This window comes from Athene cunicularia (genome assembly GCF_003259725.1).
Source record: "Athene cunicularia isolate RWA chromosome 3 unlocalized genomic scaffold, athCun1 chr3_part1, whole genome shotgun sequence".
Lineage (NCBI taxonomy): Eukaryota > Metazoa > Chordata > Aves > Strigiformes > Strigidae > Athene > Athene cunicularia.
In genome coordinates this window covers 86,554,685-86,581,246 of record NW_020799097.1, presented here as the reverse complement: position 1 = coordinate 86,581,246, position 26,562 = coordinate 86,554,685, and the positions used below count along the sequence as shown (strand labels likewise).

General features: G+C 39.1%; 1 protein-coding gene across 1 annotated transcript in view; it reads right to left on the bottom strand.

Annotated features, from left to right (window-relative positions):
* Positions 1 to 26,562, bottom strand: part of KIF26B (kinesin family member 26B) — a gene marked incomplete at its 5' end in the record, with an annotated part of 298,247 nt that overhangs the window by 60,225 nt on the left and 211,460 nt on the right. Inside the window, 3 exons of the mRNA XM_026846220.1 lie at positions 1,058 to 1,320; positions 3,191 to 3,284; positions 4,837 to 5,043. Of these exons, the coding sequence (XP_026702021.1) occupies positions 1,058 to 1,320; positions 3,191 to 3,284; positions 4,837 to 5,043 (564 nt within the window). The remainder of the gene's footprint in view (positions 1 to 1,057; positions 1,321 to 3,190; positions 3,285 to 4,836; positions 5,044 to 26,562) is intronic.

Here is a 26,562-nt window from a genome sequence, read left to right as displayed (position 1 = left end):
GGAGTCAGCTAAGAATGAGATTGTTATTTTGTTATTTAAAATGAAGATGCAATTTTGTAGTCCTTGGTTAGAATGGAAAACAATGGAATATATAAGTATTTCTAAAAGGCTTAAACCATAAAGAGATAAAACACAAAATTTATTACTGGTTCTTTAAAATCTCATGATTCATGACTTTTGTGGATGTGAATCATGATTTCTAGATGCTTAAAGCTGGAAATAGGGTACATGACCCAGTACATCTGTTCCCTCCTCCCTCCATTCCCCATCCTTGGATAGGCAGTGCACTGCAGGTTCTCAATAGAAGCAGCCTTTGCCTTTAAAGTTGATAGAATGTATTCAAACTCCAGCATGCTGGTTTGTTCCCTCTTCACCTACTCACACAAAAATCGGATTTACTCTCTTACAGACAGCAAAATGGAAGAACAGGCCTTTTTCTCCCCTTAAACCAAGAGGGGACAGAAAAATAGGACTGCTGAGACTTTACAGTGGTTACCCAGGAAATACATGAGGGAGTTACTTATTTTTGCTAAACCTCCAAACCTGAGAAGACTTTGAGTTATTCTTGGCTTGCCCAGCTCAGGAATTTATTTCTTGGCAGCAATTAATAAGTAGCGATTAATGCTTCCTGCAACACTGCTAATGCAAGTGCTATAAATAAAGTAGTTTACAAAGAGATAAACAGCCATATTAATGGACTCCAGCTATTTGTGCAGTACTGTAAATATTTTAGCTTGCTGTTTTACAGAAGAAAGATCACACTTTTTTCTTTTTTTTTTTTTTTTTAAGAATTGGTGCATTTTTGTTTGCACTGAATGTTTTCACAAGCCCTGCTCAACATCAGTTATACCAGAGGTACAAATATTTAGGCCAGGAGAGCAGATGGCCCTGCAGCTGCAGGTCATAAAGTTCTTGCATGTTTTAAAGTAAACACTTTCAAGTCTCTAAACTTTATGCTCTGGGTAGTTCTTGAATTTGAACCATCCCAATAGCTAAAAAAAAAAAAAAAAAAAAAGGCATATTGCTTGCTTCAGTGTAAAATGAATCTTGGATTCACCTGCATGCCACAAATGGGGTCTTCACAAAGGTAGACACCTGGGGACTGGCCATCTTGCAGGCTGCCTGTAGCCACTTCGGACAACAGGTCTCTCAGATTTTCTTCTTTTCCCCACACTTCCACTGCAGAAATTCGGACTGAGAAGCGGGCTCCTGTCTTCTCTTTGCGTTCATTAATCAACTTGAAGAGCCAGGAGATGGCACAAGGGATTATGCCAAGGTTTTGCATGGAATCATCCTTCCCAATCATGGTGTATGACTTCCCTGTCAGGAATGGGGGGATGGAGAAAAGATAACAACATCACTCCCATGACCTTCACAGCCTTCTGCCAAGAGAGATTATCCTGCACAGCCTCACGAAAACAATTTCTTCGCTACAATAAGGACAGTCAGCAAGGGAGAAAGGATAGGTAGGCAGACAAATAGTACATGGATAATAGAAAGCATTTAAAACTGACAGATGAAATCTTGAGCTGGTTTCAAAAATCATTACCTCATGCATTCCCCTAATATCGCCCATTCCCCAGGCAGGGTGCTGCAGGTCTCTACTACTCAACACTGCAGCCTCTGATGTGGGTGAACAGCGGCGGGAAATGAGCAGAGCAGGAGTGCCATGGTCTCTAAAATTCCTGCTTTAGATACTGTGACTGGTATTCCTTGAATATCGTTTTACTTCAAAGCCTACTATATTATGCTTTATACATTGCGGTTGGGATTGACATAAACCTGGTCCCAGGATCAAGATGTAACTTCACACAGAAAAAAAATCACCACAGGTACATGTGGTAATTTGGTGCATAAGTGAGTCCACAACAAGAAATATTTTATCTGGGTCAAAAACTTCTCCTGGTTAGCTATTTGACTCTGCAGTTATAGCTCTGGTTTAAGAACAGACACAGAGTATACTACCTTAGGTGTTACTACATGTAATGCTTTTAGACAAGTCTCCTAAAGCTCCTAAATTTTAATGATAAAGGTATACCTTTTTTCAGGCAAGGTCTTGCGGCTTCTTTACTTTGTTTCATTTGTTATATTGAATCTACGTGGAAAAAGATCAGTGAAGAAAATACTTCTATGCATGTGTTTCCTGCCTGGCCTAGAGGGGCCTTGTGGATAGTTGGACCAGTGGCTCTGCTCCATTCATTGTACCAGAGCTGGTGGCATTACAGCATTTAGTATTCTCCAGTTTTTGTTGCCTATAATTTGAGATAATCATGGCCTGATTCAGCTTGATCTTCTTTATCGCTTGAAAAACTGAACTATGTTTTTAAGTTTTACATGCACATCTGTGTTTCTTTGAGACAGTAAAGAATGAAGACCATTGCACAGATACAATAGAACCCTCTTCATTAAAGAGATGGTATTTTCAAAATAGTATTAGATAAGCATAATAAAAATATATGATTACTCTTGAAATCCAGTTATTCCAAATGAATAGTTTTTTAATGATGATGATTCTCCTTTTTACTGTCTTTTCATGAATACTTGAAAATGCTGTTGATGCGTTTGCAAGGAGCAAGTTTTGATCCATTGGTAACATTCAGGTAACTATTAGAATGGGATTTGTTGGAGACAGAACAGGAAGAGGTTAGTAACAAGGGAACTGTTTAATCAGGGAACACAGTATAGCTCAAACTATTCGAGTGCCCAGTCACAGCACTTGAATAGTGCCATCACAAACACCAAGTACTTGAGTGGATACTCACAGCCTTTACACAGCTTGAGAGAAGTGGTATTTTGGCAAACAGTCTCCAATACCAAGCACATTTGTAAAACTGCAGATCCCTGGTGGATCATCATTAACAATTCACTGTTGGGTCATTCATTCACAATTGAAGACAGTACTAAAAATTGCTATAGTACTCAGGGGACAAAATGAAGCAACAACTCAGAGATAACTTCTGTTTCAAAGACCATGTTGTTCAACGTTTAGACAATATGCAAAGTGAATAGATGTGTAAGCGAGAGGTGAAGGTGTAGTACAAGGTCATTGTAAATGAAAGGGTACCACTTTCAAATACAGTTACTATGCACAGACAAATGAAAGTTTGTTTTCCCTAATCTAATGTACTAGCAATCATGGGTTAAAAATATTCACTTTGCTGCTTGAGCAGGGAAATTTAAGAATACCAACCAAGCTTGGCATGGCCAAAGCAGAACACGCAGCCATCTGCCCCATTGACCACAGACTGGATCACCTCAGCCACAGTCCCAGCACATACTTCAGCCTGTCACAGGTATTTAAAAAAAAAAAAAAAGAAAGAAAGAAAGAAAAGAAAAAGAAAAACATTAACAATAATAAGGAAAATAAATAGAATATTTTCACTGAAAAATGGCCATGATGTCATCAGTGCTCTACATAGCACGTTGAAACATCAAAAAGTCTGATCCTGCTTGTCTCATTCACATGATCTATGCTGTTGATGGGAATGACATTACTTGTGTAAGCACGTGAAGCAAGAATTTTTCTCTGTGTCAAGTAAGTTTCATTTGCTGAAGCATCAATATCCTTTGTGGGGTTAAACAAAGTTAAACAAAATACACATACTGTAAAGGGGATGTGGTTGGTTTGTTAGAACTGCCTATTGAGGGGAGTTTAAAAATGTATTTTTAAATAAAAACCAATCAAATACTGAGGAATTTTTACAGACTCCATTATTTGCCTAATTATGCACTGAGTTCAGTTCCACTAGCAGGTGGGTAGGAATATAAGGGGAACAAACAGCCTCTTTGATATTACCTAGGTGACATTTCTTAATTTTTCTCTGCAATAGCTTCTTAGCTTTTAGCAGAAGTAGGTTCCATCCTGAAGACTGAAGTAGTATTTTTAAGAAGTACAACACAAAAATTTACCCTGGGCATGCCTAGATTTAAGGTTCAAGCAGGCTGAATGGTCTACAGCACTTCTGCAGGAACTGTCTATCAATAGCGGGTGAAACTAAATCAGAATTCACCGTTCAGGCTTTTATGTGAAGCACTTCGCATTTGATAATAAATAATGTAAATTCACCCTGTTCATGGGTATTTATAGTCAATTACTATAATAGTAAGAGGCCAAGAAAGGGCCTTTTCACAGGCCAACCCTTGAACTGCATCCAGGCATTAGTCTGGGAGGTGCTAGCTGCCTGGACCAGAACTACGTCAGGGATTGACCTAATGATACCATCATATGACAGCGCTTTAGCTGGCCCTGTGTCCTAGCTCTGTTTAGCTTATGAGTAAACGGCCTTAGATAATTATACTTTGCAGTGTTACTTTACTCTTCTACTGGTCTCCTCATGACATTTGGGTAACATGTTCATCAAACCAAAGAAGTCTAATAAAAATTAGAAATCTGAATATATACATATGAATAAAGTGGATTTTTGTGGACTAAAATCTCCATCCTTCTATAGTAAACTACACAATAGAACACAGTATAAATAATCCTTGACTTCTTAATGAAGAGGACTGCATTAGAGAACTGCAGTTCTGACCAGATAGCTGTATACACCAAATCATAAGATTTTATAATATACAATAACTTGTTGATATTGAGGATTTGCCTACTAGGCACCATTTAGCTCATTTATTTCATTTATTGGAGCAATTATTTACAATAAAAAATAAAGCACTCAATTATCAAGATACAATCTAATAAACTGATTTCATTATTGACAACATTGGTGGACCAAATTCAGCCCCAGCCTAACACTGCTGAAAGTACCACTGTTGCAGCAGAAACAAATTTGGCTCCGGTGAATGCTATTGTTTAGATTATTCTGATCATATGTTGCCTACCTGTGATGCATCTTGGGGGAAAACTGCATCAAAAGCAAACATCTTGGGTGGAACCTGGTTGCCCCTTTTCTGGAAAGCATTCTGACCGCCACAGGCCAACGGATCATACAACATGATTTGCTTCTTACGAGGGTCAACTTTTAAGAAAGAGCTGGACTCAGACGTGTCTCTGGCAAGCGTGGAAGAAATGCGCACCATGACTTTGACCTGTCAGCAAATACACAAAAAGATGACCTCATTTGATTAGTCTGTTGGATGCTCTAGACTGGTATGTTGAATCAACGTTCCAATTACACTCAACCAAATCATACTTGCTTGATGTAGCTAGTGTCTCAGTGGAAGTCAGTAAAGACACAGGAATTATTATAGGCAGAATTTGGCCTAAAATACACAGTGAATAAAGCCAGAACTCATCTCCATCTACTTCAACAAGAAACTTGTGTATTTAGAATTACGAGGTACATCTTGGTATTTTAGTGTCGATGTTACTCAAGTACAATGATGAGGTATTACATCACCTTGTCTTACTCTCAATATAAATTGAAAATTAACTGTACCCCAGTGCCCCAATTAAGAAAGTTGAAAGGTAATCTAGACTGTTAAACTATCAGAACTGCTGTGGTTTCTACAAAGCAGTCTGATCAATAAAAGCACATAAAATCAGATCTGTAATTTACACCTTTCCGATTCTGAACCAAATGCAAAAAGATGAAGTGCTCAGTTCTAAGTGTCATCATCAAAGAGTTGTGAAAAGAACCTTGTTTTAATGGTCAGATTTTCAAATTATCGTCAAGGGAGTGGAATGTAATAAGCGATAAAAGATTTGTTAAAACATGTTAGCTCACAAGTCATTAAATGGCTACATAATAAGACATTATTTCTAAGACAAAAATACATCTTCAGGGATTTAATGAGGTTATACTGCATCCTTAACCCAGTTGGTAAGGAATTTAGGTGTAAGTAAAACCGATGACAATCCGTCTGGCTTTGGTTCTCCCTATAAATTCACCACCTGCAGACACATAAGTTCCTAAACTTTATAGGGCAAACATCACCTCTCTGCCAGCTCTAGCCACACCTGCATGCACTTTGTCCTAGAGCAGACTGACTTTCACACCAACCAGACAGAACTTTTATCTTAATGCTCTTTAATTGTATGTCACCTGCATCAAACCCACCTAACAGTTGGCATGCAGTGACCACAAAGGGTCATCTCAGTGCAGGGTGGGAGCACATCTGTTGTTGAAATGGCAGAAGTACCCTGGGAGGAGGTTGTAGTCCTAAAAGTTAGACAAGGCTGCAGCTCCTGTTGGCCTCAAGTGAGACTAGTGCTCTTTGTACATAGATCTCATATCATGCTGGCCTAAACTGATGTCACATGGAAATAAATCAGCTGCTTTGAGAAGTAAAATCTGGGCAAATTCATTTTTGACACAATTCCTTTGAATAAAATGGAATGAGACCAGCAATTAATTGGGATTATTCAGTATTTTTCTGATGTGTTCTCTGTATGACTGTGAGTAAAAGTAATTTGACTCCCTGTATTTAAACCTGGGAAAACAAGTTGTCAGTAGATGGTGAAATGGTCACAAATCTGTGCACATGATTTTGGTTTTACATAATCAGTTGAGGGAAAGAAGAAAAACACTACTTGGGTGTGAATGGGTTCTCTTCTCAACTGCTTATGAAACCTAACTTCTAACTGAAAAAAGCCATTTCCAATTTTTTTCCAAATGCATTCTTCTAAACCCAACCCTGATTTCTACTGAGACAAAGACAGCCAACACCCCTGGTCAGCCCACATGAACTGGACAAGGCCTGAATATTTATTCCAGCCCTGGGTCTCTGGCAGATCAGAAGGGAGGCACTAGTCAAGTTAGCAGGGAAGGAGTACAACACTGTGAATCTAGAGGAGCAAGAAAACAAAGAGCAGTATCACTCTTGATCTGTTTTCCTATTTGCAACTTTGGATGCCTTTGGCTTTCTGTACTGTGTCCCACATTTTTAAATAGATGCCAGTATCAAGAGCATTAGACTGATCTGCTGGAAACCAAAATAAATGCTATTCTTCAACTGCTCTAAATAAAATACTTGTTCTGCTTTAGAAAACTATTTCCCTATAAGTTTATGTGTATTTCTGGCTGCTATGAATCCATGTCCTCCAGATCCTTGATCCTTGTGTGTAAAGGAGAGTTAACCAAATACCCTGAGGCTAAGTTTCTTTGGCTTTTGGAGAATGATTACTGCATGAAATTTAACAACTTTTCACATACAGGCAGCCTAAGAGTTCTTTCTGGCCTCAAACTCTATGGGCATTCAGTTTTAACTTCAGCTATACCAGTTTAGTTACAGTGTAATATCAATGGCTTGGGTACTGATCTAAACCTGTTCACAAAAAATCAGATTAATTCCTGCCACTTCTTACTGAAGTAATACTGCAAATCCAACAGGAAACTGAGGGATCAGGTGTTTCTTTCCCTGGAGTAAAGGACTAATTTAACTGATATTCAAAAAATTTACTAGCATCAGATAAACTAAATAAATCATTATAAAAGGAGGAAAGTTTTTCACAATGAGAACAATCAGCCACTGGAATAATCTCCCCAGGGAAGTGGTGGATTCCCCAACATAGGACACTTTTTTCAGCTGGACAGGGTGCTGGGCCATTTGGTCTAGACTGTACTTTTGCCAAGGAAGGTTGGACCAGATGATCCTTGAGATCCCTTCCAACCTGGCATTCTATGATTCTATATGAAAAAGAGCCCAACTCAGAAGTCCTAGGAGTTGTCGAACAACATACAGTTTCTTACCATTTGGCTCTCTAACTCTGGAAAATACAGACATTTCTCAAGAATAATACTGCTATTACCATGAACCTTTGTATCTCCTGTGCATTGGGGATTTTTGTTTTGAGTCTTAATGGTTCACAGAATCATAGAATCACTTAGGTTATAAGATCATTGAGTCCAACCATTAACCCGATACTGCCCAGTCCACCACTAAACCATGTCACACCTACACAGAATCATAGAATCATTTAGGTTGGAAAAGACCATGTTCATGTGTGTTAGGGCAGAGGAATATCATATTGATTACATGTGGGTATCTGGATAGCTGGACCACTTCTTGCTCTGAAGCTAGTTTGTTTGCAGCTGGCATGAGGATGTCTGTGCGCCTTGGCACAGCTTATCATGGGTAATTTCTCTCACCTTCATTTAGACCAGCCTGCAGGAGCTGTCTCCATCCAAGCCAGTTGTCTGACCTCTTTGTAGACAATAGAGAGAAACAGGCATTTCTAGCACTTAATTCATGTGGTCTGTTTTATAGACCTGCCTTCCAGATAAGATGAGCTGCCCTCCACACAAATGCTTCTTTCTTTCTCTGTACCACCACAGGCATCTTAAATAGTTACCCGAGATGTAGGTGCCTACATTGGAGGCTGTCTAAAGTTATTCTTTTTTTCTGTAAGCATCAAAATGCTTATCCTGGGCATCATAGTCCCTGGCTCAAATATAGTAGCACACACATCTCTGTGTGACAGTCTTCAGCAAAAATCACATGCGAGCAAAAATAAAGATGGGCACATGAGTGTAATGGGCACTGAACACAAGTAGTAGCAATAGATTATCTGAACTCATCTGGTAATTTGTAGATCCTAGAATATTCTTCCAAGCCAGTTTCATACCAGTGCAACTCTTTCAAATTACTCCTGACTTACATTACATTGACAAGACAATTAGATCCTGACTGTGCAAAATACATGTCCACTATATGCCATGGGAGCTGTGACTACAGCAAAAAACCAACAAGCAGGCAAGATGCAGGCAAGATACAGGCAAACCAGTCCTGAGAAACACCTATTGCGATTCAGAACTGCATACATAACTGCAACACAGTAAGCCAGGCAGACCAAAGCAGATTTTGAAACATCTGATGCATCTTCTTAGGAGACAGGCAGACTCTGCGATCTGTGAATCAGGCTGAGATTGGAGAGCTAGGACCCTTCCTTACAGCTGTGCCTCAGATGCAGTATGATTGGGAACTAGTGATGCAATCTCTGTTTCACGCTCTCCACCTGTACAATGAACTGAGGCACAGTTTATTTTACTGCAAGTCATACTGATACACTCACTCATTACCGGGCCTCAAAGGACTGGCAGTTGCCATCAGGTAGGCACTCCATTATTAAACATTATTATGCATGTAACCTAAACCCAAGGATTCATGCAAAGCATTTCCCAATAGTGGTTATGACAAGAGTAAATCAACTAAGCTACAGCAGTAGAAACGATGGGAGACCACAACCTCATGCTCTACCATTTCAGTCCTTCATGTAACTTATAGCTGGGGGTAATGTGGAGAGGCTCAGAGTCCGTGCTGGCCTCAGCAATCCATGCCACGGGGCAGGCAGCACAAGGACAGGTGAACGTAACTCACCCAGCTATGGGGATAGCACAGGAACTTAATGGACTTAAAAGACTTCAGTTCAATTTAAGGAATAGACAGGCTGAAGATCACAGTGCTGCTCTGAGGAAGGCAGAAATATAGTACAGTTAATTTGAAACTAACAGAACAGTGGAGTTTAAGAACTCTAACACTTTATGCTTGCAATTTATATTTAAATAAACTGTAAATTGAACTTCTCCTTAAAAAGAAGAAAGCAGGTTTTCTGCTTCACTTCCTATGTGTCATTACTCCTTTAGTCCAACGCTACAGTTTCTCACTAATCTCTTGTAATTGAAGGGTTTAAGAGATACCACTTGCGATTAATGGGACTACTCAGCCTGCCAGAAATTCTTATTTGAATCCCAGTGATCAGGTCTTGGCAGCGCCCAGCCTTAGACGCACCTCTGACTGCTTCTACAGGGAAACATGAAAGCAGTCTCTTGAGACATACACTACTGGTAAAACAAACAACCTGGGCCTAATTCTGATCTAATTTTACACTCATGCAAATCTGGCTGAGCTCAGCAAGAACCACCCTAGTTTAAGAGTGGAGAGAGAGAATAAAAGAAAAGGTCACTTGCTCTGCATAATTATTGTACCTTTTTCTAAGATATAACTTCACCTCGTAATTCTGCTCAAGCTAGAAACATTTTTTAATGAGTTTTCTCCTGAGTGCACAGGATTTCACTTGACAGCTATTAAATCCAACAGGACCGCTGTTTACTTCTCTGGATTTCACTTCCCACCTACAAAGGTTTGCTCTGTTCTTGAACGCATTCTACAGTCATTGCATTCCACAGTGTAACTCCCAATGTGCAATGCCACAAATGAAAGCAGAATCAGAACTCTACTGTTTAGGTTCCCTCAACAGGGTTTCTTTGGGGTTTTTGTGTACATATATATAGTTATTTTACACATATGTGTATATTTAAATTGCATACACTACTTTTTTTAAAAAGCATACATATTTTCTGAATATTTATAAATTTTTTTTTTCATAGATTTCTCTATAAATGGTAATTATTGGCACTGAAGAGTTCTTTCATGGGTACCATTCAGTAGTATCATGGGAAGAAGATACAGGGGAAATGCTGTAATATCACTATGCTTTTGTACTGCAAAAATAAGCACAGACCTTTTAATGAGCTCTATTACGATTTCAGCTGCCAGAACCATGTGCCTTTCCTTTCTCCTTTTTTATCTAGTCCATCCCTATATACACACCAACTATTTATTGAAGAGGGAATTTGCTAATTGCAGGATTTTCCGCAACTAAACTCAATTTGTGACCTGCCATGGACTTTTTGTTATGTTCTTACTCTGTGGAGAGAGACAAAGGTTGAGCACGCTCTGAAAATAGAACTGGTGCCATAGGAAAAAAAAAAAAAAAATGAGAAAAGAGAGTCCAGCCCCAGCCATTGACACTCCTATGTCTCCTGTGCCCACAGGGGTCTGTCTGGAGGACCGGCAGTGAAATGAGCATGGAAGTTGGGAGAGGTGAACTGTTTCGGATCTGTATCAAACACAAATAACTACAGAGGCTGGAATGAGGCAACACAGGCAATCAGAGCTTGACATTGGGCATATTATCACTTCCTTCTACTCTTGCCTGTAAGATTTTGTTTGGGGTTCATTTATCTAATTACTGCAGGGACAGGGCTAGACAGCTGTTGCTTTGGGCACTGTGCTTGCCTTTATGAGCTGCTTTTCTCATCAATCATTTGAGCAGCTTCTGATGGACGTGTGGTGGGTAGTGGTGGGAGGCAGGAGCTGCGGTGCAGTCACAGGCGAGACAGGCCAGCCGGGGCTACTGAGCTGTATTAGCACTCCATCAATGTAATGGCAATCACTGGCTGCAGGAACAGCCTTATTGGAGGTTAATGAAGAGTGGGGTTTGTAATTTCTCACTGTTACAGTTGTAAATAATGATGGCAGGCATGCATTTTTGCTGTAGCCAGCCACAAAATACTACAGCACAAGAAAATCTATGACATCCCAAACGCTTATGAACATACATGCTTTTGCTGAATGGACATATAAAGATAGAAGCCTTTCTATAGTGCCCGGAGAACATGGAAGCTGTTAAACATTTTAAAGAATCTTTCTTACAGATCATGAGACAATTAACTGGTCATTCTAACATGAAATCTAGGAGGTCAAGATAAACAGACTGAGCCAGAATGAGACAAATACAGAATTGCATGAGTGGACACTGCTTTAATGGAAGTCTCCTGGTCACATCTGGGGAAAAGAAAAAAAGAAAAAAAAAAAAAAAAAAAAAAAAAAAAAAAAAAAAAAGAAGCATGAATAAACAGGGATCATTGTCTTCTCTATTTTCACAAAGGTATCTCTTATAGTCTTCAGTGCTTCACTTTAGCACAAATCAGAAAACACTCAGGCCTGATCACTCTTGTTCTTTGTGGAAATGGTTGTTAGTGCTCCTGCTGTTTTGGAAAACAATTGGAAAAGCAATATCATTCAGGCTTGCAGGTCTCCTCTTGTTTATGACTGTCCCTCTGTTTCTTTCTTGTGCAATTGCTAAAACTTTACTGGTTTATCAACCTCATCCTGTACAGGAGTTAAACTAATTTGTGCTTGTAGCAGTAATGGGAAGTAGCATGAGTGTGCTGTACCCACAAACACCAATCATATGCTTTGAGAAACTTGCCCTTGTCAGGACTGTACCCTTTTTCAGCTGGATGATGTAACTTTATTAATATATTCAGTTAAATCTGGTGTGAAATATGCTCAGGTCACAGGGCATGGCTCAGTGACCTCTTGTCTTGTTTGTGTCAGCATTCGCTTTGAGTTCTATCACGGTAGTTTTGTACAGTTGAAAGACACTGCTGAGCACCAACACTGAAACCAGCATATACATCAGCCCAGCCACTCAGCTGTCACATTGCTACTTCAGCATTTACTAGATTAACATAGAGCACTGCAACTTTCTTCTGCTTTTTAAAAAAAAAACAAAAACCAAAAGTATGAGGATCATCCTGTCATGAAAACAATCTTTCCCTAAGCTTCCCCACATGCAGCAAACAGACTCTGTGTTCCTGGGTCTCCTTTTGCTTCCTTCTGATCGCTTTGGGTAAAGTCTGAGTTTCACACCTGCATAGCTGGAGCAATTTGCATGTTGTCTCAAGCAGGAGGAGGATTTTTTTCCAAGCTTCTGACACTCTCCACATACCTGCACATGGATCCACAGAGGTGTACCTGCATCTATGATGGGGCCAACAGCCTAACTCAGCTCATGTGTGCAAATGAAATTCCAGCTCTTTTTTTGGGAGGAATATCTTTAAACATCACTGTTAGTAGCATTTATGTAAGAACTGAACAAACAAGAACAGCCTTCAATAATCCCAGCATGAACAATGTGGGATCAGCAGGCAAATCTTGTCTTCCCTGCAGTGGATCTGCAGACATGTAAGCACGCACCTACTGGTACAGTCAAGAGATGCCTTACTTAAGCCTCTAGCACACTACTGCAAAAATTTGCTCTGCTTCTCTCACCCTGATAAGTAAGATTTATTTCCCTGTGCTAAGTAGCAACTACAGCTGGCTGCCATGAATTTCAAGATCTCCTCATTTCCTTGGTGTCAGATCTCTTTACCTTTCAAAATAAAGCAGATATCTTGCTTCATTTCAACGACCTTTTAGAGCACAGGGTTTCCTCCCTTCCTTTTTTCTTCTGAATACATTTTTTTTCAAAAGAACCTTTAGATAGAAAGTAAATTAAACAAGGCAAAAACTGTTCCCTGGCACAAAATGGCCAGCATTCTTTCCTGCAATTCTCATCTTCTGCTATGGTGTGGCCATATCCAATGGTCTGCCAAGATGGTTCCTTGCCCACGCTAATTTAAAAACCATGCCTGGATTTGTTTGGGAGAGAAGTCTAGTGGCCCAACACCATGCCAGGGACCTTGTTAACAATGCAGGAGTCTGGATGATTGGGGGCTAGTGCCCAGAAACATTTCCTGCTCCTGTTTAATTTACTTTATAGCCTGTACTGGATTTTGCTGGGACAGTTAATTTTCTTCATAGTTTCTATGGTTCTGTGTTTTGGATTTGTGATGAAAACAGTCTTGATGACACAGGAATGTTTTAGTTATTGCTAAGCAGTGCTTACAGAGCATCAAGGCCTTTTCTGCTTCTCACCCCACCTACCAGTGAGTAGGCTGGGGGTGCACAAGAAGCTGGGAGGGGAAACAGCTGGGACAGTTGGCCCCAAGATGACTAAAGGATATTCCATTCCATATGACATTATGCTCAGCAATAAAAGCTGAGAAAAGAAGGAGGAAGAGGGAGTGATATAAAGTGATGGCATTTGCCTTCCCAAGTAACTGTTACACACGATGGAGCCCTACTTTCCTGGAGATGGCTGAACACCTGCCTACTGGTGGGAAGTAGTGAATGAATTCCTGTTTTGCTTGCTTGTGCATGCAGCATTTGCTCTTTCTAGTAAACTGACTTTATCTCAACCCCCAAGTTTTCACTTTTACCCTTCCGATTCTCTCACACATTGCACAGAGAGGGAGTGAGCAAGTGGCTCTGTGGGGCTGAGCTGCCTAGCAGGGTTAAACCACAACATAGTCCCAGCCACAGAACATTGCACAGCTTATCCATGTTTTCCATCCTTTAAGTTAAATACAAGAAACTCAGGTGGTGCAGTAGTGGCCTCCCAAGCATATGATGTGCCATATGTTTCTCTGTTCTATTCTGACCTGGCTTGATATCTACAGATCCTACAGACAGATCAGCCAAACCCATCAAACACATTCAATGCACCAGTGAGGCAAGGAACTTCTCTGCTCTTGTGATTGATGACAAAGCTGCTGTCATTCTTGCTGCTTACATGGGGTTGCCATCAGCCCGCAGAGAAGGAGGGAGCCAGCAGTGGTGAGTCACTTGGCTCTTTCTCATGGGCCATGCTCATATTCTGCTGCAGTGAAGAAACACTGAAGAGAACTTTGCTTCACTCATTAAAGTTTCCTCTTAGAAATCTGCCTTTCCAGCAAAAACATGACTGTACTGCTTCAGCTGCCACAAGGACTGGTGTTGATAGAAAGCAGTAGCAATATCAACAGTAACAATATCTCAAGCATGCACATTGATAATTATGTCTTTTGTATTATTTCAAAGAGTCCCAGTTTCCCTTTTTGTGAAGTTGTGAAAAAGGTGCATAGGATGCAGCTTGCTAAGTTTAAGCAGGCAGGTCATCTCATCCCTAATTAGGTAAAGGATGGCACTGAGGGCTTTGCACTGTATGTTCTCAGGAGAACAGGAATTCTCTGATGAACAAGGCTCTCTGGTGTTTTGTCTAAGGGAACAAGAATTTCTATGGAAAGAATGCAGATAAAACACCAAGTTTCCCTTATGCATGTCTTTAAGATGTCTTTTCAATGCTAGAGAAACAAAGGATATACAGGTATTGCACATAAGATGTATAATCACAATTGTAAGCTTTTCCATTATTTATAAAGATGATCCCCATGACTCTATACGAAAGAGGATACCCCAGTCTGCATATAACAGTCTATGGCATACCACCATAAGTAATGAGTAGCAACGCAATCAGATAGGAAGGATTTACATTATTTAAGCCCAGCCAGAATAAGTGACAAATTGCAGTTTAATGCAGATAAATGTGGAAAAAGATAAAAAAAAAAAAAAAAAAAAGCAGTTGGTAATGACATCCAGTAAATAAAAAGGAAGGTTCATGCTGCTGACTAGGAAAAAGATTTGGGAATTCATGAGGAGGAAAAGAATCCCAAAGAAAGCAAGGGGCAGCATTGCTAAAGAGAGTCTATATAAATGGAAGGAGGTACAATTCTCATATTAGGCAATATATTAGGCAATTGGTGAGATATCTAATAAATGCTTTGGTATTCAGAGGAGAAATCCAGTCTCCAAAAGGGGAGTATAACCAGCCTCCGGTGCCATATGTTGCAAGAAACAATCAACAGAAACTTCAATGATTAGAGCTAGACACCTTAGTGATAAATTTAATACATTGCAATGCCATTGAATTCAGCAATAATTCTTTATTTACCTGCAAGTGTATGAGATGAGAATTTTACTTTAGTTAGGAACAACCACCAATAAAATGAAACTGGAAAAAGGAGGAAATGATAAAACATGAATCTAAGTAATTATATGATTGATATTGTTAGTGAACCTTTCATCTGAAGATCCTACAGGGCTTTGCAAATGTTTCTGACAGGATTAAGACATATATTTACAATTAATGCTTGCTTTTCAACTGCAGAATTAAAACACAAGAATGAATCACATCTAAGATCCCAGGAAAGACTTGCTTTACCTAAACACACTATCTGAAGACTAGTTCTTTCATTTCTTATCTCATAACTGCAGTCTATAATGTTCATAAGGGCATAAACATGATATTAAATTTACTTCTTCTTTCATGTTGTATAGTATTTAATACTACCTGCATGCTTCTATCTTTGGCAGTGGTTCAGGGAGGCACAATAATTACAGATCCCAAGCAGCCAGTCACTTAGAATTAATGAGATCCATTTTTAATGCTACATAATATATCTAACTAAAAATGCATTTGTTAAGCCTTAACAGAAATCCGTGGAACAGATTTTTATGGTGGGCCTGATTCTGTATGCTTCTGAAACAAACAGGATTATTTATTGTACCTGGGACAAGAGAAGACAAGACCATACAAGATACATCTAAAGGTTCACATCAGTCCATAATATCCCATTTCCAACAGTGACCCAACAGTCTGCCCTGTGAGTCTCCCACTGCAGTGGTTTGCACTGGCATCCCACTGGTCCCCCCTGAGCTGTGCTTTGCCAATACCTGCATGGTTCCCATGCCACTTGAATCCTACCAAGACACAAAGTGCAGGGAACTTACACTATCAGGAGAGAGCCACAGGCTCTGATGTGCCAGGTTGTAGTCTCAATCAAATCTACAGCCCACTGGGGACATTACTGGGCTTGGGCATGTTCATAGTGTCATTTGTGGGATGTGGTCCTCCTTTTGGGGGTGGGGAAAGGAGTGCCCCAGAAAAGTCTCCCCTGGATATACACAATACATGAAACTGCCTCTTTCAGCTCTTCCAGAACCTGTCGCTGAGGCTCTGGTTGCTTGTCCTTACTCATATTTTTTTGGTTGGGGTTTTTTTGCTGTGTTTTGTTTTTTGTTTTTTTAATGCTTTTCCCAGTCCTAACACTCAATTGTTTTCTGACCAGTAGTGAATGTTGTGTTGGGATTTTCAGCAGCCTCTAGGAGGCACTACAACCTGAATTTTACCCCTGAAGGAAAGTAAATCCAACGAAGTCTTATGTCTGAGCGAATTTGTTCCTAAAAGCTGGGGATCAGCAAACACAGCCTCTGGTGCTAAAAGGATGCTCTTACTTGGAAAAATCCAAAGATATATTAGCCAAGTCTGTGCTGCTGGTGCACAAGATCTGTGTGTTGTTCTCTTTGATGTTTGTTCCTGGGCAGCATCTGACTCCAGGTACAGTGCAGCTCATCTCCACTGCATCCTGTGTTCCCATGGGAAGAAATCCAGGTATGCAAGCAAGGGGGATGGTACGGTATACTTAGCACTGATCCTGGTCTGTCTGATTACAGAACCAAGATACTAGGTCTGTAATTCTTTCCTGTATTTTTTGTACTGAACAAAACTAGCTAAATAACGGAAGAAAAATTATACCAAATTAGAGAGAGTGTCAGACAAAAACGACAGAAAGAAAAGTAAACAGGAGCCCCCAGGTGTGAACTAAATGGAAACAGTACTTTGACAAATGAAACTTGCCTTTTGTGTCACAGGGGGCCACTAACTTCTTTTACCCTCAGCTGCAGTATACAGCATAACATTGCTACTTCCTTGACAAATACAACTCTATAGCAATGAGAAACAACCAAGTGCCCATCTGCCTAGTGACCCCCCACCACTAATGATTTCATCCACTACTTGCTACTTTGTTAAACGCTGCAATAAATAATGGCAATGTTTGTGAATAGACCACTTGCCCTAGAACAAATATCCAGTGCTTGTCAGTAGTCTTTGTACATGCCCTCAACTGTAATTCTGCAATCTTAATTCAGGCAAAATTCCCATAATCTTCAACCTTAACTGCCATTTTCCTGACTTTTGAGCGCTTAACCATCCAACCTTAACATTCCTTTAACGTTGCTATTTGTCAATAGAATAACTCATTACGTTGTGTGTTGCTTAGGGACTGTGTAATTCCTCTAGCAAGTAGCAGCCTTTAATGAATGGCACCTGATCAATAATGCAGAATTCAACATTTGAGAATAAATAAAAAGCTTTTTTCGTGAGGGTGTCTGTAGGAAATGTCAAAACCATTTATCAAGGGTCCAGGCTGATAGCCTGCAGCTGCTGTCCACAAGAACTATAAAAATGAACTTTGCTGAGTCCTGCAAATATGTTTTTTTGTCTTGAGTATAATTAGCTTTTTCCATTACCAAAACACAAAATAAGGACTTATTGAGTATGAATGCAGTGGTCATTATCAAATCTTTTTTTAAAGTAAAACTTTGCCATAATAGTACTTTGTCCCTAAGCTGCTAGTTATACAGGATTATTTTATCTTGGTTTCCAGGTGCACCTTTAAAACAATCCTCATTGTAACTCTAGACAGGCTGAGCTGCTTAATACAGATGCAAAAATGCCTTTGTGTTTGGGTTTCAAAACCTCATCTCAACAAGGCAAATGGACAAACATTACACACCAAGACAATGGTAAGCACTTTACCTCTTCCTGATATCTAGGTGAAGCATATATCAAAGGAGCAAGTCGTTTTAACTGTTTTGGAAAGCTTTTACCTTTCTTAATAAATGAGCTAACAGAGAAGCACAGGGCAACTCAAGCTCATTTGCTGATCATCTGCATCCGGTGGTAAACAGAGTAGCAATAATTAAGGGCTATAATCACCATTGACAAATATGAGCAAGATGATGAAAATAGAGGTTTAATGAATTTCGCTTTAGTCCCTCATGGCTTAAAAAACTTCATTGTAAATGCCAAAGTGACTCCTCCTTGTCAAATCCTAAGTCTAGTGTGATCAGTTTTCTAGGCATATTATTTAAATAGCTGATGCAGGCAAAAAGAGTGATCTCATGGTGGATAAGAACAAATGGAGGACCTTGATGAGGCTGGGCAGGCAACAGTTCTACAGCTTCATCCTCTCTCTCTCAGAGGTAGGTGACAGAGCTAGTTGCTTGATCTCCTCTAAAGTCCTATGATTTCCATTTTGGTCGCAATGATGTCACCATGAGTCAACAATGAGATCCACCTTTCTTAAAATGCCTTGGTGGGTAACAATTTCTGCAGATACTGCATCTCTATTGACACTACTGGAGATATCCTAGGTATTACACCAATGAATTTGTTTTTAAATCCATCTGTTTAAGCAGTGCTTTTCCACCTACTATGAAAATTTCTATGGTAACACTGCTATTTATCATTGGTGGCACTGCATGCCAGACAACGGCTATGAAAATAGCAGTCACTGTACAGGTTTCACAAATGATTTAAGCAACTAGCCTTCTCTTAAGCAATAAAGGGATCTTTCATTTTAAGATAATTCATCCTCCATGCTTGTCACTGCTGTAGCTTAGTATCAGGGAATAAATGATCTTTGATATCTTGTAACGTTTTGTCACTCATCACAAAACAGAGAGATTAATGAAGAAGAAGAAAAAGAAAAGGGAGTGTGAGTTGTTTTTTTTAAGAAGCATCTTCCCACAGAAGATTAGAGCACAGGCAGAACAAATAAGCAAGGTAAAATATATCAGCATGATAAAAGGGAGAAGATACCACAACAAATAACACTTACAGAGTCATTTTTAATGTGCAGCACAAAATGAAGCTTGATGAAATATTCAAACTTCAAATCTAAATGTGAGCCTACATCAGCACTGTGTGGTAGGGAAGCAGACAGCTCTACTGCTTCTCTGTCTGGTGAAGGATGGTTTTATACCACAAAACCTGAAAAAGGTATGTCTTGAAGCAAGTGGAACTGCTTGAATACAGACTGATCATATGCATCAGTATGAAATGTGAGAAGCACAGAAAGTGAGTGTGGCCAGGGCTGGGCCAGAATCCAAATGAGAGTCATGCCAACCACAACAATATTCAGATTTTCGCTGGTGGAGCCAAAGCCCTAACTTGGATCAACTTGGTTTTTCCTCAGTTCTTTCAATACATAAAATTCTTCCAAATAGTTCCTGGAATTGACAGTACCATGTTTAAACATAATGGACCACAAATCTGTCTGGCTGAGAAGCCTCAGGTACAGTCACAGGCATTATGACAACTATTACGGTGAGAAATAAAAATGCAGGGCTTTAATTGCACTTCTAAAGCTGCCTTTATCACTTGCTGTCCAGTACGATAGCTGTACATTAGCCCTTAATTTTTTTAAGGGCTGTCTTCACAGCAACACTCACCTGTGAGTGCTGCAAACCATGCAGCTCTGTGCTTACCTCTTTAATAGCCAAGTATCTTTCATTCTTACACAGTATTTTTGCTATACAAAGAAAATATTGGGATACAGATCTTTGGAGACTGTGCATCACAACTTTGGGTATATTTACATATGGATTTTGGTTCAGATTATTCAATAATGTAAAGCATAATAAGTGGTAATATGTCATGGTTCACACACAACTTTGTCTATACCACTGCTCTTACTGTATTTCTGTTCAATGCTGCACATCTTGCCTGACTGCATGTAAATGCACATTAGCTAATATTCAATACAAGTTTTGGCAAGGTGAATATTGCATGTGAACTTGCCAAAGTAAAGGAAATTAATTCTGTCATTAATTTCTACCAATTTGCATAGATGTTGCAAGAAATGTGGCCTCTGTCAAGATGCTTCAGAACATATCCCATTCTCTGTGTAATAACAAGATAGAACAGGGTACATTTTCAATGGAGTGACAAACTCTGGATGTCCTCGGATAGTGCAGGATTCAGTAAACCTCTTAATATTATTTTAATTAAGATGTTACAGTTCATCATGTCAAAACATAAAAATACAGATTATATAGAACTGCATTACGGGACCTTACAAAGCCCTGATTAATGTCTTGATAGGTTGTAAAATGAATCCAAACTGTAAATTTAGAACTGAGGGCTTTTCTAAAATGTGAATTATTGACTTGACAGATCATAATAATTCTTTCCAAACTATTCTGGTCTATGGTTCAGATCTTTTCTGTATAGCTCACTGACATGCACAGTAAGTCTAATTTACTATGTCTCTTACTGAATGAACATCCACAGACTGCAGCATCCCCTGAAATGTATTCTCAAATAATTGCAAGTGACCAGATGGACAAAGGGATGAGGAAGAAAATGTCATTAATCTATAATGACTTCCAGATAAGAGTAACTCAGAATCCCTCCTACTAGGTCACCTGGCAGAAAATATTCTACCATTAACAAGGTACACCGATGCCTGAATGTTAAATGGAATCTGCTTTATGCATCAGCTACCTTGGCTCTCCAGCGATTTCAGTTAAAAAAGGTGGTTTATTTGCTGTTTCAGGATGCCATTATTCTCTATAGCCCTAACACAGGAGAGATTTCTAATACCTATCAGATTACAACTAGACAGGTATGTTAACACAAGCCTCAAAAAGCCACTTGAACCCAAAACTTCTTATCTGGATATGTTTTAATCACCTTGTATAATATTACCTCTGAAGACTGGAGCAAACCTCAGCTTATCAGATAAGAAATCTTAGACACTACATGTGAAGAAGTCATTCTGGATCCTGTGGAGCTCAAGCCCTATAGACAATACAGATGCAGCTGGATCAAGCCACTCAGTTCTGGCCATTGACACTCACTGTAGCAACTTTTTTGTATCTACAAAAGTCATTAAAATGTAGTCCCCTCTCCTCCAAAGGCAGGGGCGAACTCAAAGCCTGTTTTGCCGAACGTCTGCAACACAGCATTTATTTCCCTGAAGTTAAAATTCCAAACTCAGGTCAGCCTATTTTGCAAAATACCTTCTTTTTCCCTTGGTAAGAGGACACTCACATGTATCTAAGTTGAAAATTTGTATCTTGTTGCAACATATACAGTTGAAGCTCTTTTTGTTTCAAGAAATCACAAATACATAATAACAACTTCAAACACATCTTTAAAGATCCAACACTCACCATTTCTATTTTGTCAGGACAGAAACTTTGATATTTCAAAAGATGATTTTTCTTTTGAATAGAAATAAAAAATCTGCAAAACTGAAAACTTCTGAGAAATGATGAATTTATTTTGGACTAATTTTAAAAGTCTGTGTTGGTAGAAGAAAGCATTTTCCTCTCACTGACTTTGAAAATACTTTTAGAATGTAGTTTATATAATGTATTATATAAACAAAAAGTAATTATGAAAATTATGAAAAAAGCAATTAAGAAATACCTATAGAGTAATGTCAACCCAAATTTGGTTTTTGAGGAACAAACCTTACGTACATACAAAAACCAAAACAGACAAAAAACTGACCACACAAAAAAAGATTGAAAATTTTTCACTAATCTTTAGCTCAACTGCTAGTTTAACTTTCAATCAATTTCATCAATTTTTAAATAATCTGATAAGATGAATATTGGGATCTAGTATGACTTGATAGGGAGCAGTTATCCTAAAATATAGCTACTAATGCAGTATTATGTACTACTACATACTAATACTAATGTTACTTTAGTAGAACTAGATCTACTATCTGGGCCCATATTAAACACTTAAGTACTGAAAGAGTCAAGAAAATTCCAGTAGAAAAAAAAAAAAAAAAAATTAAAACCCTTTACATTAGAGTCCATAAAGTTGAGGAAAATAAGACTGAACAAATTGATATCTATAAAGTTCTAATCACATAATTATCTTTTTGAAGTAGTGTAACATGTATTTCGTAGAGCTAATCTACACTTCATTACCCTCTTTAGAGATTCACACTCAGAGCAAAGTCGACATACATTCACCACATTTTCACATTAATAAAACCAATTAATTAACGTAATATGAAATGAGGGTGGGTTTTTTTTTAAAAAAAAAAAAAAAAAAGATACCCCCAAAATGTAGCTTTTTTGTGCAGAAAACTTTGAAGTTTCTGTAGGCATACATGGCATACTATCCTGAATCAACATTTTCCACAGAGTCTGCAAAGGAAAATCAGGAATGATTTTCATGCATAAACCTAGAAAAACTTGTAGAAATCTGTATCATAAACCCTTTGCAAATAGTTCCTACATAAGAATAAAAATGTAGAGGAGTATACAGAAATGACCTAAAGAAAAATAATGTGTAGGTATTTAACATGGTTTTTAAATATTTGTCAATATTATGCACAGACAAGCCAAAATACACAAGATGAAATCCTGGCCCACTGACTTTATCCACAAACTATCTTTCAGATGGATTAGCTAATCATAGCACCTCAACTTCTTTAAGTCAGTTCAACTCTTGAAGATAAATGGGATCTTTTCAGGCTGGAAGGAAAAGGTTTCACTAGAAGGAATGAACAAAAGAAAGAAAGGGAGATCATGGTCAGAGTAACCCCAAAAATCAGGACCCTCACAACAGAGGAAACTATTAAGAACAACAGTCAAACTCTTTAGAAACAGGAGCGTGTCTGAGGTTGGGGATCGGGCCTAAACTTAGCCTTCAAGTCTCCTCCACCTCATCCACCAGCTTTTTCCTCAGAAGAGAAAGAGAAGGGTTGTCTGGAAACCACCATTGCCCCAAGGGCTGAGTATCTCCCCCAAGGCTTGAACACATCTAATTTAACCTGCTGTTGTCCTTGGTGAAGAGAAGAAAGCAAGCCTGTGCACAGCCAAACACTTGAAACATTTTCTGCATCTGTATGGCCAGTAATATAATTTCCCCAAATCATCTTCATGTTGAGGTTCAGTTACCCTTTGTATGTTGGGAACTTTGCAGTAGAAATTCTGGGGACTATAGTAAGGGAAAGGTTTATAAGTGACAGGAAGATGAAGCTGGCTTTTCTAGTTCTAACATCCCCTTCTAAATGCTTAAATAAAAAATTCACTTTGAATTCTCAAGCAGGGAAAGTACTCTAGGAATGATTACTAAGCATTTCCCTTAAGTATGCAGTCCTCAATACTACATAAGGCTATTAAAGTAAACACTATAACTGGATTTTTTTTTTTTTTTTTTTTTTTTTTTTTTTTTTTGAGGATTTTTTTCTGCAGTTATGGTTCCAAAGGGATGCTTTGAATAGTCATACCTCCTACCACACCGTGTCACCTAACTGTCCACAGGTGTTAGGAAAGAATCTTCCTCTCGATTTCCCCAGTCAATGCTGCTGCACAGTTTGCAAGTTAGTTTAAGATGTCCTTTAAACCACCAGGGAATGCCCTTTGATAGAGGCATCAGGAGACTGGACTGCATGGACCAATGACCTAATCTTTGCCAAATACATGCAGGCATGTTCATGAGTTTGTATGGATTTGTCATCCTTGCATCCCCACCTATGCTCAATGCCTTCAAGAGCAGGATCCCTCCTCCTTCCCTCGATTCCATTATACATTCATATGCAACTCAGTTCTCTGTGCCTTACTGTTGTGACTCCAAGTATACACTATTAATTACTTTGCAAGATATTGTAGTAACTTGAGGAGAAAAGATCATCTCTTTGCCCTCAGTATCTGACAGTCAATAAATCCAAAAATTAATCAGGCTAAATATTACTCTCTCCTGATAAATTCTATGGAATGAATTTTTTAAAAGTAAGGCATTGCTCAACATAGCCTCAAATTTCAGAATTACTCCTTGAAGTACTGAGAGACCAAGTGTTAAGTAGTCACAAAACTTGCAGGATCTAACCTTCCTTACAGTATCATTCAGGCACACAGGGAAGGCATAAAGGCACAGAACTGTAAGTGCTTGGAACGAATAGCACTGTGTAAGTGTCCAAGGAAGCACCAAAAATGCTGCATGTGATTGGTGGTGTTTCTATTCATCCACCATAGACACAGCCTGAACAATTTCCTTGCAGTTCTCTATCAACACTCTTCATTTCTCACCTGGAAAAGTTCTACTGCTATTCCAGTCCTAAGCCTCTTCTGGTCAGAGATGGAAACCTGCCAAAACATGTAGGAGTACTGTGAATGAGGTGTGCTAAAGAGCCCTCTGGGACTGCAAACTCATTTTTACACAAGGTCTGAGCAAGGGTGTGAACCCAGATGTCTAGAGATAGACTATTGCATTAACCTACCATGCCATTTGTCTGCATTTGTAACAAACGCACACTGTATTTCATGGACAAGGCTGCACTTGTCTTCAGCCACATGGTGACAAAAGAAGTGCTATAATATTAATTTGTAGTTTAAAAAAAAAAAAAAAAAATTGCATGTGGAGCCATCTTTTGCACTGACAGAAGATGCATACTTTTCCACTGACACTGCAGGGAACAGCCATCAGATGTCAAGGGGGATTTTTCAAAAGCCTTCAGAGACCTAATTAGGCTGCCACTGAAGCCAGTGATAAAATTCCTGTTGCCTTTAGAGGAACAGGAACAGAGGTGGGCCCTTGCTGTGCTCTGCCAAAGCTTCTGCTTTCTCACCCATGTGTTATGCCATAGCTCAGACTGTTTCCCTCCAGTCATTTGGACCTGGTCCATAACCTGGTCCTATATGTCATCTGTTTTTCCAGTCTGATTTAGAAGTGAATATCATTGAAACAACACTGACCAAACTGATGGCAAAGATAAAAACAACAATAACTGCCACTAAAGATAATTTTTTCAGTGCATGATGGAAGGGAAATCTGTCTTATTTGAGATCTGCAAAGATTTTTAAAATACTGCTCTAAAAAATATGGAGATAGTTGGTTGAGCATTCCTAGTTTAACACACTTACTGTGACCAACCAATAAATATATTTATCCAGTGGATTCATTGCCATGAAATTAAAAAAGAACAGGGTTGGGGTTTTTTTCAATTTCAGCCCATGATAAATTCCTCTTTATTTTACTAGCTCTCTCACATTGTATTAACGGAACTTTATGAAGTGTTTGCCAGGTCAAAGGCTAATCTAATTACACAGACTTTTCTGGATCAGATCCATTTGTTACAGACTATTTCAGTGACTTGGCTTCTGTCTGTGCATATCTGTGTCTACACAAACTGATAAATTCAATGTTCTTTCCCTCAAAGTGTGAGTTTCAGTACTTTTGTACACAGCTGTCTTAAAAGGTTCCAAATATATTTAAAGAAGAAAAAGAAAAAAGAAAGAAGTGGAGAGGTTATTTTTTAGGATGAGTTCATCTGGGATGATCATTTACACTGCAAAATTACTGTGTATTGAATAAATATTTTTCTCCCCAGTAAAGTCTTTAAAAATGTCCGTGTACATTAGGACAGGGATGTAGCTTCCTTTTCTCTCCTCACTCTTCCTCGTTTCTCTGATTTCCAGCTGCTCAAATAATTTCTGTTCTGCAACAGAGCCAAGTTCACAACTGATGTGGAAGACTGGTTTATGCGGTGAAGGACTGTAAGTGCATGCTGAGGGAGTCAAGAGCAAAGCCACAAGGGTATAATATACCTTTTGAGGGTGTAAAATGTCTGTTGAGGGAGTCAAAAACAGATGTCAGTTAGATTCAACATTCTCCTCTTCCAGCGCATGAAACTCCATGTGCCGAGTCACATACCAGCACGTTGTATGCGTGGGCCAGCTGCACGTCCACTCTCATGGCGCAAGAGCCCTAGAGTTAGTCTGCAAAACATGTACTGCTCCAGCCACACTTCTCCTCCTCCTTGGCCCAACACACCAGGCACAGCTAGTTAGCAATCAGTCAGCAGGTCAGAAAGCAGGAAGGAGGCTTCACCAGACTTCAAAACTAGGAGATGCAGTCTTGGCCATAGAGGATTTTGAGATGAGGTTCAGCTGCAGTCAGTCTTATATGCATCACATGAGACTTAAATCTTAAACCCCGTTAAAATTGTTTGGTATATCTCTGGCACTGCAACCATGTTAAGATACTCCCTGACCAGCTGTTGATTAACCCAAAGTGTGGAAAGTCTATGGAATTGCTAAATAGGAGCAAGCCCTGTTTTCTGGGAAGAACACCAACCTTTGAAGGGTTTGGCTAATCACACACACTGAAAATCCTAACAAACCCAAATACAAGCTACATGAGTCATCTTCTGAGGTTCTTCAGAATATATTAGCTATTAGATGCTAAATATTTTCCCATCCTCAGCAAGAACTCAGAGGTATTTCAGGCATCCATATTGATGG